General features: G+C 45.1%; 1 protein-coding gene across 2 annotated transcripts in view; it reads right to left on the bottom strand.

Moving 5' to 3' along the window:
• Window positions 1-13,906, bottom strand: part of LOC106605968 (maestro heat-like repeat-containing protein family member 1) — a 37,151-nt gene extending 23,245 nt beyond the window's left edge. For both annotated transcript variants that reach the window (XM_082959878.1, XM_082959879.1), the window contains exons 1-16: window positions 13,625-13,906; window positions 12,771-12,882; window positions 12,441-12,586; window positions 11,378-11,509; window positions 10,954-11,116; window positions 10,632-10,730; window positions 10,351-10,502; window positions 8,142-8,282; window positions 7,542-7,634; window positions 6,996-7,074; window positions 5,938-6,051; window positions 3,792-3,865; window positions 3,307-3,429; window positions 3,033-3,143; window positions 1,228-1,372; window positions 91-131 (exon numbers count right to left, since the gene is read on the bottom strand). In XM_082959878.1, coding sequence (XP_082816004.1) covers window positions 91-131; window positions 1,228-1,372; window positions 3,033-3,143; window positions 3,307-3,429; window positions 3,792-3,865; window positions 5,938-6,051; window positions 6,996-7,074; window positions 7,542-7,634; window positions 8,142-8,282; window positions 10,351-10,502; window positions 10,632-10,730; window positions 10,954-11,116; window positions 11,378-11,509; window positions 12,441-12,586; window positions 12,771-12,792 — 1,635 coding nt within the window. In that variant the 5' untranslated portion in view covers window positions 12,793-12,882; window positions 13,625-13,906. The remainder of the gene's footprint in view (window positions 1-90; window positions 132-1,227; window positions 1,373-3,032; window positions 3,144-3,306; window positions 3,430-3,791; window positions 3,866-5,937; window positions 6,052-6,995; window positions 7,075-7,541; window positions 7,635-8,141; window positions 8,283-10,350; window positions 10,503-10,631; window positions 10,731-10,953; window positions 11,117-11,377; window positions 11,510-12,440; window positions 12,587-12,770; window positions 12,883-13,624) is intronic.
• Window positions 13,907-15,371: the final 1,465 nt, after the last annotated feature.

Here is a 15,371-nt window from a genome sequence, read left to right as displayed (position 1 = left end):
TTTAAATCAAGTTCAAGTTTTCTAACACCCACATAGCAAACTGAAATCTATGAGCATTCAAGTGGCATGTCATTAGGGTTTCATACTCACCAAGAGCCGCACCATCAGTATATGTGGAGAGGGAAGATTAACTGAATTAGAAAGAAGAAACAGATGAGTAAACAAGGCTGATAGACTAAGCATTATAATGAATGACTGAATGATTAAGTGGCCAGGCTCGTACTTCTCCCCACAAAGAGTTGAGCTTAATCATTGAAACAATGACCTTACAGTTCAAGACCCAGCCGACGCTAGTGCTTTATTTAGTGATAAATGTGGCTTCTCATTCAGCTAATCAGAACCAGACACTCTGGTCTGGCTGGCCTCTAAGAACCGACCAACGGTCCTTTAATGAGAATAAAATGGCTGTAGAAAATAAAGTTTCAACGAAGAAAAAAATAAAAATTAAAAAAAAATCCCAATCCCAAAGAAGTGCTGACGAGGAGTGGGCCCGGGCTGCGACCATCTGGTTTACATTAAAGAAGTGCTGACGAGGAGTGGGCCCGGGCTGCGACCATCTGGTTTACATTAAAGAAGTGCTGACGAGGAGTGGGCCCGGGCCGCGACCATCTGGTTTACATTAAAGAAGTGCTGACGAGGAGTGGGCCCGGGCTGCGACCATCTGGTTTACATTAAAGAAGTGCTGACGAGGAGTGGGCCCGGGCTGCGACCATCTGGTTTACATTAAAGAAGTGCTGACGAGGAGTGGGCCCGGGCTGCGACCATCTCGTTTACATTAAAGAAGTGCTGACGAGGAGTGGGCCCGGGCTGCGACCATCTGGTTTACATTAAAGAAGTGCTGACGAGGAGTGGGCCCGGGCTGCGACCATCTGGTTTACATTAAAGAAGTGCTGACGAGGAGTGGGCCCGGGCTGCGACCATCTGGTTTACATTAAAGAAGTGCTGACGAGGAGTGGGCCCGGGCCGCGACCATCTGGTTTACATTAAAGGGCCTGTGTGCCGAATCCCAATACGGAAACAGTGAGTGGAAAAGGGAGGGAGGAAAAGACCTCATCTCATTGGTCAGATCCCCCTGGCTCATCGTGATGACATCATAATGGCTTGTTAATATGAATGTAATGTACTGTTTATGAATCTACTGTAACTGTCTACCAGGGAGGACAGGATAGAAAAAATACATTTCTGTTGCACACCTAGTAAATGGAGCTCCTTCTAAAAGACACCTACCTTGCTCGTTGAAGTCGATGTTGAAGTTGGGCTCCTGGGAGGCTCTCTTCTTGGTTCCCAGCAGCGTGAGGCTCTTACAGAGCGGTGTGGTGGCGTTGGAGTACTGACCTGGGGTCAAGTAGTACAGCAGCATGGGCCACAGGACCTGAAGAGACAGACAGAGGATCACTGTCAGGTAGTACAACATGGACCACAGCACCTGAAGACAGACAGACAGTCAGGTAGTACAACATGGACCACAGCACCTGAAGACAGACAGACAGAGACAGTCAGGTAGTACAGCATGGAACACAGCACCTGAAGACAGACAGACATAGGTAGTACAGCACGGAACACAGCACCTGAAGACAGACAGACATAGGTAGTACAGCATGGAACACAGCACCTGAAGACAGACAGACAGTCAGGTAGTACAGCATGGAACACAGCACCTGAAGACAGACAGACAGTCAGGTAGTACAGCATGGAACACAGCACCTGAAGAGACAGACAGACAGTCAGGTAGTACAGCATGGAACACAGCACCTGAAGACAGACATAGACAGTCAGGTAGTACAGCATGGAACACAGCACCTGAAGACAGACAGACAGGTAGTACAGCATGGAACACAGCACCTGAAGACAGACATAGACAGTCAGGTAGTACAGCATGGAACACAGCACCTGAAGACAGACATAGACAGTCAGGTAGTACAGCATGGAACACAGCACCTGAAGAGACAGACAGACAGTCAGGTATTACAGCATGGAACACAGCACCTGAAGACAGACATAGACAGTCAGGTAGTACAGCATGGAACACAGCACCTGAAGACAGACAGACAGAGCAGTACAGCATGGAACACAGCACCTGCAGACAGACAGACAGGTACAGCATGGAACACAGCACCTGCAGACAGACAGACTGCAGCGTAGTACAGCATGGAACACAGCACCTGCAGACAGACAGGTAGTACAGCATGGAACACAGCACCTGCCACAGGGAGACAGATGTACAGTAATATCACAACATTGAGTTCACCTGGTGCAATTGAACCAATAGAATAGTCACAAAAGTACACAAAAGTACAAACCCAGAGCTCTAGGCATGCTAAATCAAACCCAGAGTTCTAGGCAGCCTAAATCAAACCCAGAGTTCTACGCAGCCTAAATCAAACCCAGAGTTCTAGGCAGCCTAAATCAAACCCAGAACTATAAATCAAAATATTTAATGTATGATTTGAACCCAATTCTGCAGAGATTTAATCCCATGAAGGAATGGTAAATCATTGTTCTCTTCAGTCTCTGTCAATGCCTTGTCTCATAGCTTCCAGTGGGAAGTAATACAAGAGACATGTCATCTCAGAGAGAGTGTTGATGTTGGGAACCTCAAAGGAACAAGTTACTAAGAGCAGAGTGACTGGCTGTAAAACAGACAGGGTGATGCCGTCTTTGGATGTGAGCCGGTTTTCCCTCAAGACATCTGATGATAGGAAAGTATGAACTGACTGAGCTTCTTTACACAAAACTCCATATTATAGCAATTCCACCCTCAGCCTCTTCTCATAAACGGTATTATGTTTGGTGTTAAGTGTGACTTGGCTTCGACGTATTCGAAAGCCGTTTTTACAGCAGGAACAAACATTAAAATGTCATTTGTTCACTGCCTCTATACCTGAAACGATTCCATGAACAACAAAATATGTTGTTTGTGCATAAATATGCTGATCAGATAAATAATGTTAATGTGAGAGAAGAAAACAGGTGATAGATTGCCTGCCGAGAGCGAGAGAGAGAGGATTCTTATCTCCATGCAGTAGACTCACGTCAGTCAGCCGTCCCACGGTCGTAGTGAAGAGGTGAAGTGTGTTGTCACACATGCTGCGCAGCGCCTCATTGGTCACTTCCTCCGGGTCACTGGGGCGCTGGCCTGGACGCTGCAACAGACCAAACCCACAAACAGTTCTTAAGAAACACACGGACCACCATATACAAGTCAGAGAGTAGTTTTAACTGATCCACCATCTACAATGTCATGCTAATCCCTCGCCAAGGATAATGTCTTAAGACCAAAACGGATTGTAGATATGACAAACGTACATAGTAGGTGTCGGGGAGAGCACAGTGTTGGATGATAAACTTGACCAGCAGGTCTCCTCCCTCCAGCTCCAGGTAACCATGGTGAGCCATGGCACTGATCACCTGGACAACCCTCTTCTTCACCTGCAGGGGGAAACGATAGACAGAGGTCAGAGGTCAAGCAAAACACGAACAATACAACAATAAGAAAACATGTAGTACCGGTTTCCCTGATTAAGCATGTTTGTACTAAAAGACGTGTTCAATGGAGATTATAGCCTATTGAAAGTGATTTTCAAACCAGGACCAGATTTAATCCATGTCTGGGAAATTGGCCCATAATGTGTGATATGTTTCCCAATTGAAAAGTGTTTTTTTTTTGTTTTTTTTACAGCACATGGATATGGGTCATTGAAACTGGGTTCATTTTTATTTTCTATGCCTTTCAGGAGAGAAAACTGAGCCAAATTGTAACAGTTTAATATTTACACATGGCATGAGGTTACCTTATTGCTGTGGTCAGCCAGTGGTTGTCTGATGCTGGCCAGGATGAGAAGCTTCTTCGACTCCATAATGGATGCTAGATCACAGACAGAAAGCCTTGAGTAACATCATGAGGTCATTTCATATCAAACAAGTCCTTTGTAAGTACCAGTGATGCTTTCAAATCCAGAGAACAGGTTCAAATAACACTAGAACTGCTAAAGTAGTCATTTTGACTGTTCATGAATGTATTTTATTACTCTGCCATTTAAGTCATGCCCCCCCCCCCCCCCCCCCATCCTTGACCTGCCTGAAATTAGTCTATATAAAAAGACACTGTGGTTGTTAGAATGTTAATATCACCAACAGAACTGGAGTTAGAACCAGTTTTCAGAGGGCATATCATTATTTGAATGGTTTTCCACCATAAATTGGTGTGGCTGTTTTGATCAGATGGCACGGCTGCACTCTGAAAGGAAGCAGCCGCCGCTGGCCTGTTGCTGTGTTTTACAACATGCTTGACTTGGCTGCTGTCAACACACACGTTGTTCAAGAAGGGCATGAACAACACCATGCCCAGGAGAGACTTCATCACGAGTCTGACATACGGGCTACCTGAGAGACATGAGAGTCAAGGCAGCAGCAAAGATTCCCCATGAGCCTCTGCACGAGGCAAATTGCACACAGCTCCCAGGGAGGAGACGGATGCACAAAGAACAGAACCCAAGACACCTGTGTCCCCTGCAAGTGACGTGTTTGTGGGAAGTGTGTCGAGTAAGTAAAAGTGGTGAAGATGTGTCGACTGTTAGGACAAGGGATAACCGCTAAATGAAATCCAACTGGTGCCATTACGTGAAGCACACCATGGACAGTGACTTGGGAAAACATTCAGAAGCCTTGACTTGTTCCACATTTTGTTACAGCCCTATCCTAAAATGTATTAAATAGTTCCCCCCCCCCCTCATCAATCTACACACAATACCTCATAATGACAAAGCAAAAACAGGTTTAGACATTTTTGCTAATTTATCAAAATAGAAAAAACTGAAATATTACATTTACATAAGTAATAGACCCTTCACTCAGACTTCGTTAATGCACCTTTGGCAGCGATTACAGCTTCGAGTCTTCTTGGGTATGACGCAGCAAGCTTGGCACACTTGTATTTGGGAACTTTCTCCCATTCTTCTCTGCAGATCCTCTCAAGCTCTGTCAGGTTGGATGGGGAGCATTGCTGCACATCTATATCTCCAGAAATGTTCGATCAGGCTCAAGTCCGGGCTCTGGCTGGGCCACTCAAGGACATTCAAAGACTTTTCCCTTAGCCACTCCTGCGTTGTCTTGGCTGTGTGCTTAGGGTTGTTGTCCTGTTGGAAGGTGAACCTTCGCCCCAGTCTGAGGTCCTGAGCGCTCTGGAGCAGGTTTTCATCAAGGATCTCTCTGTATTTTGCTCCATTCATCTTTGCCTCGATCTTGACTAGTCTCCCAGTCCCTGCTGCTGAAAAACACCCACACAGCATAATGCTGCCACCACCATGCTTCACCATAGGGATGGTGCCAGGTTTCCTCCAGATGTGACACTTGGCATTCAGGCCAAAGAGTTCAATTTTGCTTTCATCAGACCAGAGAATCTTGTTTCTCATGGTCTGAGAATCTTTAGGTGCCTTTTAGGAAGGAAAAGCATCCAACAAGTGCTCAGCATATGTGGGAACTCCTTTAAGACTGTTGGAAAAGCATTCCAGGTGAAGCTGGTTAAGAGAATGCGAAGACTGTGCAAAGCTGTTATCAAGGCAAAGGGTGGCTACTTTGAAGAATCTAAAATGTAAAGTATATTTTAATTTAACACTTTTTTGGTTACTATGTGATTCCATATGTGTTATTTCATAGTTTTGATGTCTTGATGTCTTTGATGTCTAATTCTACAATGTAGAAAATCGTAAAATAAAGAAAAACCCTTGAATGAGTAGGTGTGTCCAAACGTTTGACTGGTACTGTATATATTGTAGTAACGTCTATGTATACTGTAGTAGTGAGTAGTGACTATAGTAAGTTAGTAGTAGTGCCTATATATTTACTGTATTCGTTTGTAGTGGTGTCTATATATACACTGCAGTAAGTGCCTCCTGTCCTGTGCAGACAGGCCCGAGCCAGACTAACTAGCAGTCTTACTGGAGGAGTTGATGAGGTGTCGGAGCACGGCCAGGGAGCCCATACGGATCCTCTCATTACTGTTCTCCAGTTTCTGAAGCACAAACATGACCAGCCGGTCTGGGAAGGTGTTGGCTGAGGAGGAAGGAAGCGTATGGCACAGAGTCAGACCACTGTTTAAAGTTTAAACACATTTACCTTTGAGTGAAGTCACACCATCTCAGATCTAAATCATGGATTCTCTCATTACAGGAGGACATGGTGTCCATCATGTAGTTTCTCTGCAGCAGCTCCGAGTTCTAGAATAACAAAGACCTTGTTCACAATGGCACCCTATTACCTATACAGTGCACTACTTTTGACCAGGGCACTATATAGAGAGTAGGGTGCCACATGAGACAGAGAGTCTTGTATTGGTTGAAGAGGGAAAACAGTCTGGAACTCTGAACATGGTATATAGGCCTAGTACTGTACCATGTAGGTAACAGAACCAATTAATACTGATATTCTACAATTCCATGATCATTTTATATTATACAATGTGAAGGAAATTACCCAGATCTGAAAAAAAAAAAAAAAAAAAAATTATATAGGCCCAGACAGTAATATTTAGATGCAAGCACACAGAATGCTCACAGTCCAAACTGTGAGGACCAGCTCCTCATAAAACCCTTCTACACGTTGCAGCCATAAGGTCTTCAATCCAAACTCCATAAGTTGGAAGAGCAGTGAAGACAGACATGTGGCATATTGCTGCAGTGTCTGTGTGGCAGGGGGACTGTTGCTTAAATCCCTCCCTCCCCAACAGGAAGCAAATGACTACTGGATTAAAACTTCACACTGGTCCACTGACTGGTCTAACAAAGACCAGGTCAAGGGGCCTGTTCTAGAACCTTCCAGTAGAAATTATTGGGTAGAACAGTTGTGATTGTTATGTAGAATAAAGAATCGTGTAAATTCTATTCAATGCATTTCTATCTGTAACATTTACTTAAATGACTACAACCCTGACCTCTCAATCCAATAAACCCAGAGAACAAAACACACACGCACGGATTATTGAAGAACAGAAAACCAACCTAGAATGCTGAAGCATCTCAATACCTCGTTGTGATTTTTCACCGTCAGTGGGTTGCTGTAGTCAACAGGTGCACAAACCTGGAGGGGCGCAAAATGAGAATTACTGTACATGTAGGTACATGAACTATTATTCATACAAATCAACCAATCCATATTGAAAAGTTTATTATTGAGTCAATCTAATTGATGTTGACCTAAGTGCAATCAAACCAATGCATCATGGACATTTCAAAGTCACATAGGGTGAGTGACAAACCATGTGAGAACAGGAAGTGATTTATTATGTATCCTATTATAGAGAAACCTTATAGTCAGTCTCTAGTATTACTAGCTATGCTAAATACAGAGAAACATCCTATTGACATTGCGCAAACAGCCCAGGCGGAGTGACAAGAAGCTTTGTGTGTTCAAGGAAGTACTTTCAAATCAAATGTTATTAGTTACATCAACAGTTTACAGCATGTGTAAAAGGTGCAGTGAAATGCTTGCATGCTAGCTCCCTCAACATTGCATTGTGCCATCAGGGGACTGTCACTTTGCCGTACCTGCTGGTTTAGAGTAGTGAGCAGGCTGTCGATCTGAGTCTCCAGAACTCTGCTGCCCATGTTCACAGAAGCATCCAGAACTTGACACAGGCTCTGCAGGGGAGGTGAAAACAACATGAGCTGATTAGTGAGCAGAGCACAATGTTGGGAAACTGACTAGACTAAAATACTGATACAAGACTGATGAATGACTGGGAGAGTATGACTCCATTAAAGAAGAAATGCAAGTCCCAATCAACATAAATAGCATAGGGCCAGACTGCACAGTATCCTGGTCTGAATCAGTATGTGCTTCAGTCAACTCCACAGCTAACTACCATGGTTATGCCAAGACAACCAGACGTCTTGGCGTGAGAACATGACAAGCATACCTCCCAGGGGGGCCCTACCTCCCAGGGGGGCCCTACCTCCCAGGGGGGCCCTACCTCCCAGGGGGGCCCTACCTGTTTGACAGGACACTGGCAGGTCAGAAGAGTTAGCTAAACTATTACACACACAGAGATCTGGACCAGGCAAACTGCTGAACTCTCTGGGTGTCTCACATACAGCACTTTATTCCCTGTATAGAACACCAGCAGCGGTCATTAGAGGCCGACCTACCTTACTGATGACGTAATGCTCCGTGTTCTTCTTGTACAAGGAGAGGATTGTGGGAATGAGTTTGGGAAGCTGCTCCTCCAGTTTATCATGGGCCATCAGGTGACTCATGCATCCCACTGCTTCTGCCACTGTCAGTCGTAGCTACAGCCCCAGCCAGGGAGAGAGAGAGAGAAACACCACAGTTAGTCGTAGCTACAGCCCCAGCCAGGGAGAGAGCGAGAGAAACACCACAGTTAGTCGTAGCTACAGCCCCAGCCAGGGAGAGAGAGAGAGAAACACCACAGTTAGTCGTAGCTACAGCCCCAGCCAGGGAGAGAGAGAGAGAAACACCACAGTTAGTCATAGCTACAGCCCCAGCCAGAGAGACAGAGACACAGAGAGACAGAGACACAGAGAGACAGAGAGACAGAGACACCACAGTTAGTCGTAGCTACAGCCCCAGCCAGAGAGACAGAGACACAGAGACAGAGAGAGAGACAGACAGAGAGACAGACAGAGAGAGAGACAGACAGAGAGAGAGAGAGACAGACAGAGAGAGAGACAGACAGACAGACAGACAGAGAGAGAGACAGACAGAGAGACAGACAGACAGACAGAGAGACAGACAGAGAGAGAGACAGACAGAGAGAGAGACAGACAGAGAGAGAGACAGACAGAGAGAGAGACAGACAGAGAGAGAGACAGACAGAGAGAGAGACAGACAGAGAGAGAGACAGACAGAGAGAGAGACAGACAGAGAGAGAGACAGACAGAGAGAGAGACAGACAGACAGAGAGACAGACAGACAGAGAGAGACAGAGAGAGAGAGAGAGAGAGAAACACCACAGTTCGTCGTAGCTACAGCCCCAGCCAGAGAGAGAGAGAGAAACACCACAGTTAGTCGTAGCTACAGCCCCAGCCAGAGAGAGAGAGAGAAACACCACAGTTAGTCGTAGCTACAGCCCCAGCCAGAGAGAGAGAGAGAAACACCACAGTTAGTCGTAGCTACAGCCAAAGCCAGAGAGAGAGAGAGAGAGAGAGAGAGAAACACCACAGTTAGTCGTAGCTACAGCCCCAGCCAGGGAGAGAGAGAGAGAGAGAGAAACACCAAAGTTAGTCGTAGCTACAGCCCCAGCCAGGGAGAGAGAGAGAGAGAGAGAGAAACACCACAGTTAGTCGTAGCTACAGCCCCAGCCAGAGAGAGAGACAGAGACACAGAGAGACAGAGAGACAGAGAGAGAAACACCACAGTTAGTCGTAGCTACAGCCCCAGCCAGGGAGAGAGAGAGAAACACCACAGTTAGTTGTAGCTACAGCCCCAGCCAGGGGGGAGAGAGAGAGAGAGAGAGAGAGAGAGAAACACCACACTAGGACTGCGTCCCAAATGGCACCCTATTCTCTACAGTGTACTATTTTTGATCAGATACAGCAGAATCAGGTTTGACCAGAACCCTATGAACCCTAAGGGTCCTGGTCAGAAGTAGTGCACTCTATAGGGCAGGGGTGTCAAACTTTCCACGGAGGGCCTAGTGTTTTTGGTTTTTCCTCTCAAGACCTAGACAGCCAGGTAAGGAGTTGTTTACTAATTAGTGACCTTAAATCATCAATTAAGTACAAGGGAGGAGCGAAAACCAGCAGACACTCAGCCCTCCATGGAATTAGTTTGACACGTGATTTAAGGAATACAATGCCATTTGGGACACAGACAATCACTGGAAAAAGATTCAATCAACCGAGTCCACATCTAACTGAAGCAGAAATCTGTTTACCAATGCAGAGACGGGGAGTCATCTTACTTTTGGCATTCTCAAAAATAAAGAGAGCAGCAGTTATGCTGCAGTTGCTCTGTGGCTAATCATTTCATAACCAAAATGGAGGAATACAGAGTTTATGACCAGATTACAGATAAGGGAATATTTGTTTTCCCACAAGCCTAGACCAACCTGTACTGTGATTATGTCCTCTACTCAAAAACCACAAGAAAACCTTTCTGCATAACCTTGCTGAGTATTAACCAGGCAAATATGTCCGGGAAACTCTCCTAAAATGTCTTTATTCATCTAATATCAGTCATTGACCTGACTGTGGACCTCTCTCCTCCCTTCCCTATAAATACCAGCACACCGTCGAAGGGGTTGCGTTCATCAAGACATCCCTACAACAGAGGGACCGTTGAGACAGAAATGTAATTAGGAGAAATTGGTTTCCTGCTCCTCTTAATGTAATGTACCTTGGATTCCCTGCTCTGGAGCCAGCTGCAGTAGAGGATATCGTAGGCCGCGTAGATGTCGCTGGAGAACGTGTCCTTTCTCACCGTCGGGTCGGGAGCTTTGTCCAGGTTGGCTAGGTACTCCAGAATACTCTCACTGAAGTGGGACAGAGCTGGGAGATGGAAGGAAGGTCTAGAAACTGGGTCTGGTAATGCATGTTTAACCATGTACAATAATAATAATAATAATAATAATAAAATATAATGCTGCAGTATGTTGGATATAGTGCATCTAGTCCTACCGGAGGAGAACACCCACTTCATGTTGTCCTGCTTGGCCATGCCAAGCATAGGGAGCATGGTGCCCAAGATGGCATTGAGAAACGGCACCATACCATAAACTGTCAACAAAAGTAAGATTAGACGTTAGACTCTACCTCTATTACAATGCCAAGAGATATCTAAACAATTTGAAAACACTGAGGAGTCTTTGTAAAAAGACAAACAAATGCTTCTCAGAAGCTATGTGACAGGACATAAAGGACACATGTTAGCAGCCTAAGTATTTAGACTTTTAGGCAGCTCTATACAGTGCGCTTGCCATTGTGTCTGGTGTTTGCCTACCATTGGATTCAGAGAGGCTTGCTAATGTTTGGACCACAAAAAAATGAGGGAGGATCCCTGGCTGGAACTTGCTGAGGATTTCCTCCATGATGTCATTGATGTACTTGTTTCCCACAGCAACCAGAATATTGCTGGCTGCCTGTTGCCAATCAGGTACAACATCCTGTAAAAACATGAAAACTGAGCTGTTGAATCAAACCCTAGGCCGTACTTTTTGTATTACATGAAAACAAACAGATACTATTCATGTGTTCTGATTGATGCAATGGCCTCAATGTTAGAACAAAGTAGAACCACTGATAAATCAAGTACATTCTCAGAAGAATAACTAGATTACATGCAATATTAGGCTAAAAGCATCGAAATTGAATGACCAACTGTATTTCAGATGAGACCAAATAACAATCATCAGAAACAATCTAACCTTTGATCGGGTCATTTCATCGGAGGCCAAAGAAATTATGCTTTTGATTTTCGGGTAACTGATATCGTCTATCTTGGTCTTCACAATCAGCTCAATCGTCTGCAGTATGACAACTCTGTGCCCAATGACAAGCTGCAGGAAAATACATTTACATTGTAATTCACTTCAAAACACAGGCCTTAAGTCTACATGCATTAATGTCAACACAGTGGCCTGTATGAAAAGTCTCTCCCATACAGTATATTTCACCATCTCTTTTGTATTCATGTCATTGGAGCAGCACATGCAGAGTCCCAGTCAACAGAGAAGTGATGATAAGGTCTCCAGCTTCTGGAAGGATGTGTGTTATTTCTTCATGTTAGAACATATCACATCCTAATGCAATCTTTTATTATTGTTGTTGCACTGTCGAGAAGGAACCTGCAAGTAAGCATTTCATTGGACGATGTATACCATGCGTATCCCATGCAAATGACTAATAAAACTCAAAACCTTCTCTCTCCAGCATTGTGAGGAAATCTGCAGCACAGAGCAGCATTGGTGCTGTCTGAAATTACCCTTGCATCAGAGGGCTATGGTCACACATAGTACAGTAGCCGCCTTCTCATATCCAAGAACCCTTTCACTGTCACACTTCCACTTCCCATGTTCTGAGAGTGAAAGTTACATCAAGGATGGTGACAGGACAGATAAATGGCTGAAATTAAGAGAACGACACAGAACTAGAAATCTATGCTGTTATTCAAGTACAATGGAAACATATGACTGCTACAGTAGGTTTTAAACATCAGGCTTGTATTACAATTTTCTTGGTTCTTGGTAGTAAGAAGATTATATTAATTTAACATGGAGCAATGTTTACGTAGGCCAGTATTGAGCACCACCTACCTCAACACAAATACAAACACAGATAGACTACAAACATGGACCACATACACTGTCCCACATCAAGTTCAGCATGAATTGCTAATGAGACTGGGGACTTTCTATTATAGTGTTCCAGTCTCTGCTCCACACAGTAGCTAATCAACAGTAAGTGGCAGTAGTAGTGGTGGTGTCTGACCTTGGGGTGCTTGACCAGGTAGTCCTGGCACATGGACAGGACCTTGTTAGGCTGCTGCTTCCCCAGGGTCAGTATGGACTTCCTGACCTGCTCCCTGACCACTGGGTCCTTGTCATTGGCTGAATCCAGCAGGGCCAGGGTCACCTCTGACGGGGAGAGAAGACAGCAGGGTTGACATGGAGGAGTGAGAGAATACAGAATAGACATGGAGGAGTGAGACACAAATGAGAGACCTGGGGTCTATTCATACCACCAAACAGCATGCAAGGGAAAGCCAATATCAAAAGAGGTAATGGCATAAGGACACGATTATGAATAGAGGTCACTCACGCTCCACATCTGACTCCTCCATAGTGCCTGTCTGAAGGCTGGGACTGGAGATATTTAGGATTTCATTTGGTGGTCAGAGAGGGTTAAAACGTGTTCATCTGGTCTCACCACACTGCAAAGAGAGAAAACATGCATGTTTGACATGTCAAAGAATGTAGTATATGGTAATAGTCGGACGAATGGAGAGAACACCAACACAATGTGATTGTTATTCATGTGCTTAAAACAGTGCAATCTCCATTATATTCTCACTGGCGATGATGTGCAGTAACATCATGACTAGCTCAGTTGCATCACTTTATGTGGCAACTTTAAGACTAGCGCAAATAGCCACATGACATGTCCTATGCTGGATACAAACAGAGTTGCAACAGACCGTTACAGTGCATGACAAAGTAAATCAACTGTTAACTAGCTGTCAAATCATAACGAGCCTGAACCTGAAAACAGTCAGAGAAGTGCAGCACTTCCTTGTCAGACCAAGACTTGTTTTTCTTGGTTGGGATATTACTGTAGCTAAGTTAGCCATTCCACATGTTCTGCGCTGCTAAGTGGTTAATAGTATGGTTGTTGTCAATATGCTATAATTTCATTTGAATAAATGAAGTGTCATCGACCTACATTGTCTATTGCTACAGGTGACAACAAGCTAGCTCTGTTTCGGCATGAGACAGAAGGGCACGCTCTGTAACAGAGCTAGCTAGCGGTCACCTGTAGTAATAGACAATGTGGGTCGATGACATTTCACGTATTAAATTCTAGTATATTGACAACATCCATACTGTTAACCTTATACCAGCGGCGAACATGTGGAATGATGAGCGTCGTTAAATTCAGCAAAGTAGGCTCCCCACCTTTCGAACAGCCCGTCTGACAGGCTAGCTTGATGTTAAGTAGCTAGCAAGCTAGCTAACGTTACACACAAATGCAAGGATGGATCTCCTCACGCGCAGTAATCCAGGGAAGATGCGATGTATATTGTCCGATACTTGGCTGACTAACTGTCTTTCACTGTGGTATTGTATTTTTCCTCAATATAAAGCGAGAGACTTGTTAGCATGCAGTAGCTAGATTAGCTGTATGCCAGTGCAACGCATAGCACGCAGGTAAACACCCCTAATCATGTGCTTCGAGTCAGTGTGGGCGTGACTTTGACAGGAGTTCAGTTGATTCAATGATTTTGATGCATGTGATAGATCACTGACTGGATATCACGAGGTACGTGAAATATCACTTTTCTGGAACTTTTGCAACTTTATAGCCATAGGAAAGTAATGTGTTTTTGTGTCATGCATCATGACTTGAAATACTCTGACAATGTGGACTGGATACATCACAATATCTATGTTTTTATATTGAATTTCTATTTTCTCTCCAACAATTACAGCAATATTAGCCATATTACTGCGAGCATGCGCTGACCAACCAGCAAGTGTCTTCACTGACGTTTTCAACCTCTCGATATCCGAGTCTGTAATACCAACATGTTTTAAGCAGACCACCATAGTGCCTGTGCCCAAGAACACTAAGGTAACCTGCCTAAATGACTACCGACCCGTAGCACTCACATCTGTAGCCATGAAGTGCTTTGAAAGACACAATCATCCCAGAAACCCTAGACCCACTCCAATTTGCATACCGCACCAACAGATCCACAGATGATGCCTATTGCACTCCACACTGCCCTTTCCCACCTGGACAAAAGGAACACCTATGTGAGAATGCTGTACATTGACTACAGCTCAGCGTTCAACACCATAGTGCCCTCAAAGCTCATCAATAAGCTAAGGACCCTGGGACTAAACACCTCCCTCTGCAACTGGATCCTGGACTTCCTGACGGGCCGCCCCCATGTGGTAAGGGTAGGTACAACACATCCGCCACGCTGATCCTCAGCACAGGGGCCCCTCAGGGGTGTGTTCTCAGCCCCCTCCTGTACTCCCTGTTCACTCATGACTGCACGGCCAGGCATGACTCCAACACCATCATTAAATTTGCCGATGATACAACAGTCGTAGGCCTGATCACCGACAACAACGAGACAGCCTATAGGGAGGAGGTCAGAGACCTGGCCGTGTGGTGCAGGACAACAACCTCTCCCTCAACGTGATCAAGACAAAGGAGATTGTGGACTACAGGAAAAAGAGGACCGAGCATGCCCCCATTCTCTTCGACAGGGCTGCAGTGGAGCAGGTTGAGAGCTTCAAGTTTCTTGGTGTCCACATCACCATTTACATTTACGTCATTTAGCAGACGCTCTTATCCAGAGCGACTTACAAATTGGTGCATTCACCTTATGATATCCAGTGGAACAACACCAACAAACTAACATGGTCCAAGCACACCATGACAGTCGTGAAGCGGGCACAACAAAACCTATTCCCCCTCAGGAGACTGAAAAGATTTGGCATGGGTCCTCAGATCCTCAAAAGGTTCTACAGCTGCACCATCGAGAGCATCCTGACTGGTTGCATCACTGCCTGGTATGGCAACTGCTCGTCCTCTGATCGCAAGTCACTACAGAGGGTAGTGCGAACGGCCCAGTACACCACTTCCAAGCTTCCTGCCATCCAGGACCTCTATATCAGGCGGTGTCAGAGG

This window comes from Salmo salar, chromosome 02 (genome assembly GCF_965601325.2).
Source record: "Salmo salar chromosome 02, fSalSal1, whole genome shotgun sequence".
Lineage (NCBI taxonomy): Eukaryota > Metazoa > Chordata > Actinopteri > Salmoniformes > Salmonidae > Salmo > Salmo salar.
This window is presented reverse-complemented; position numbering and strand designations above follow the sequence as displayed.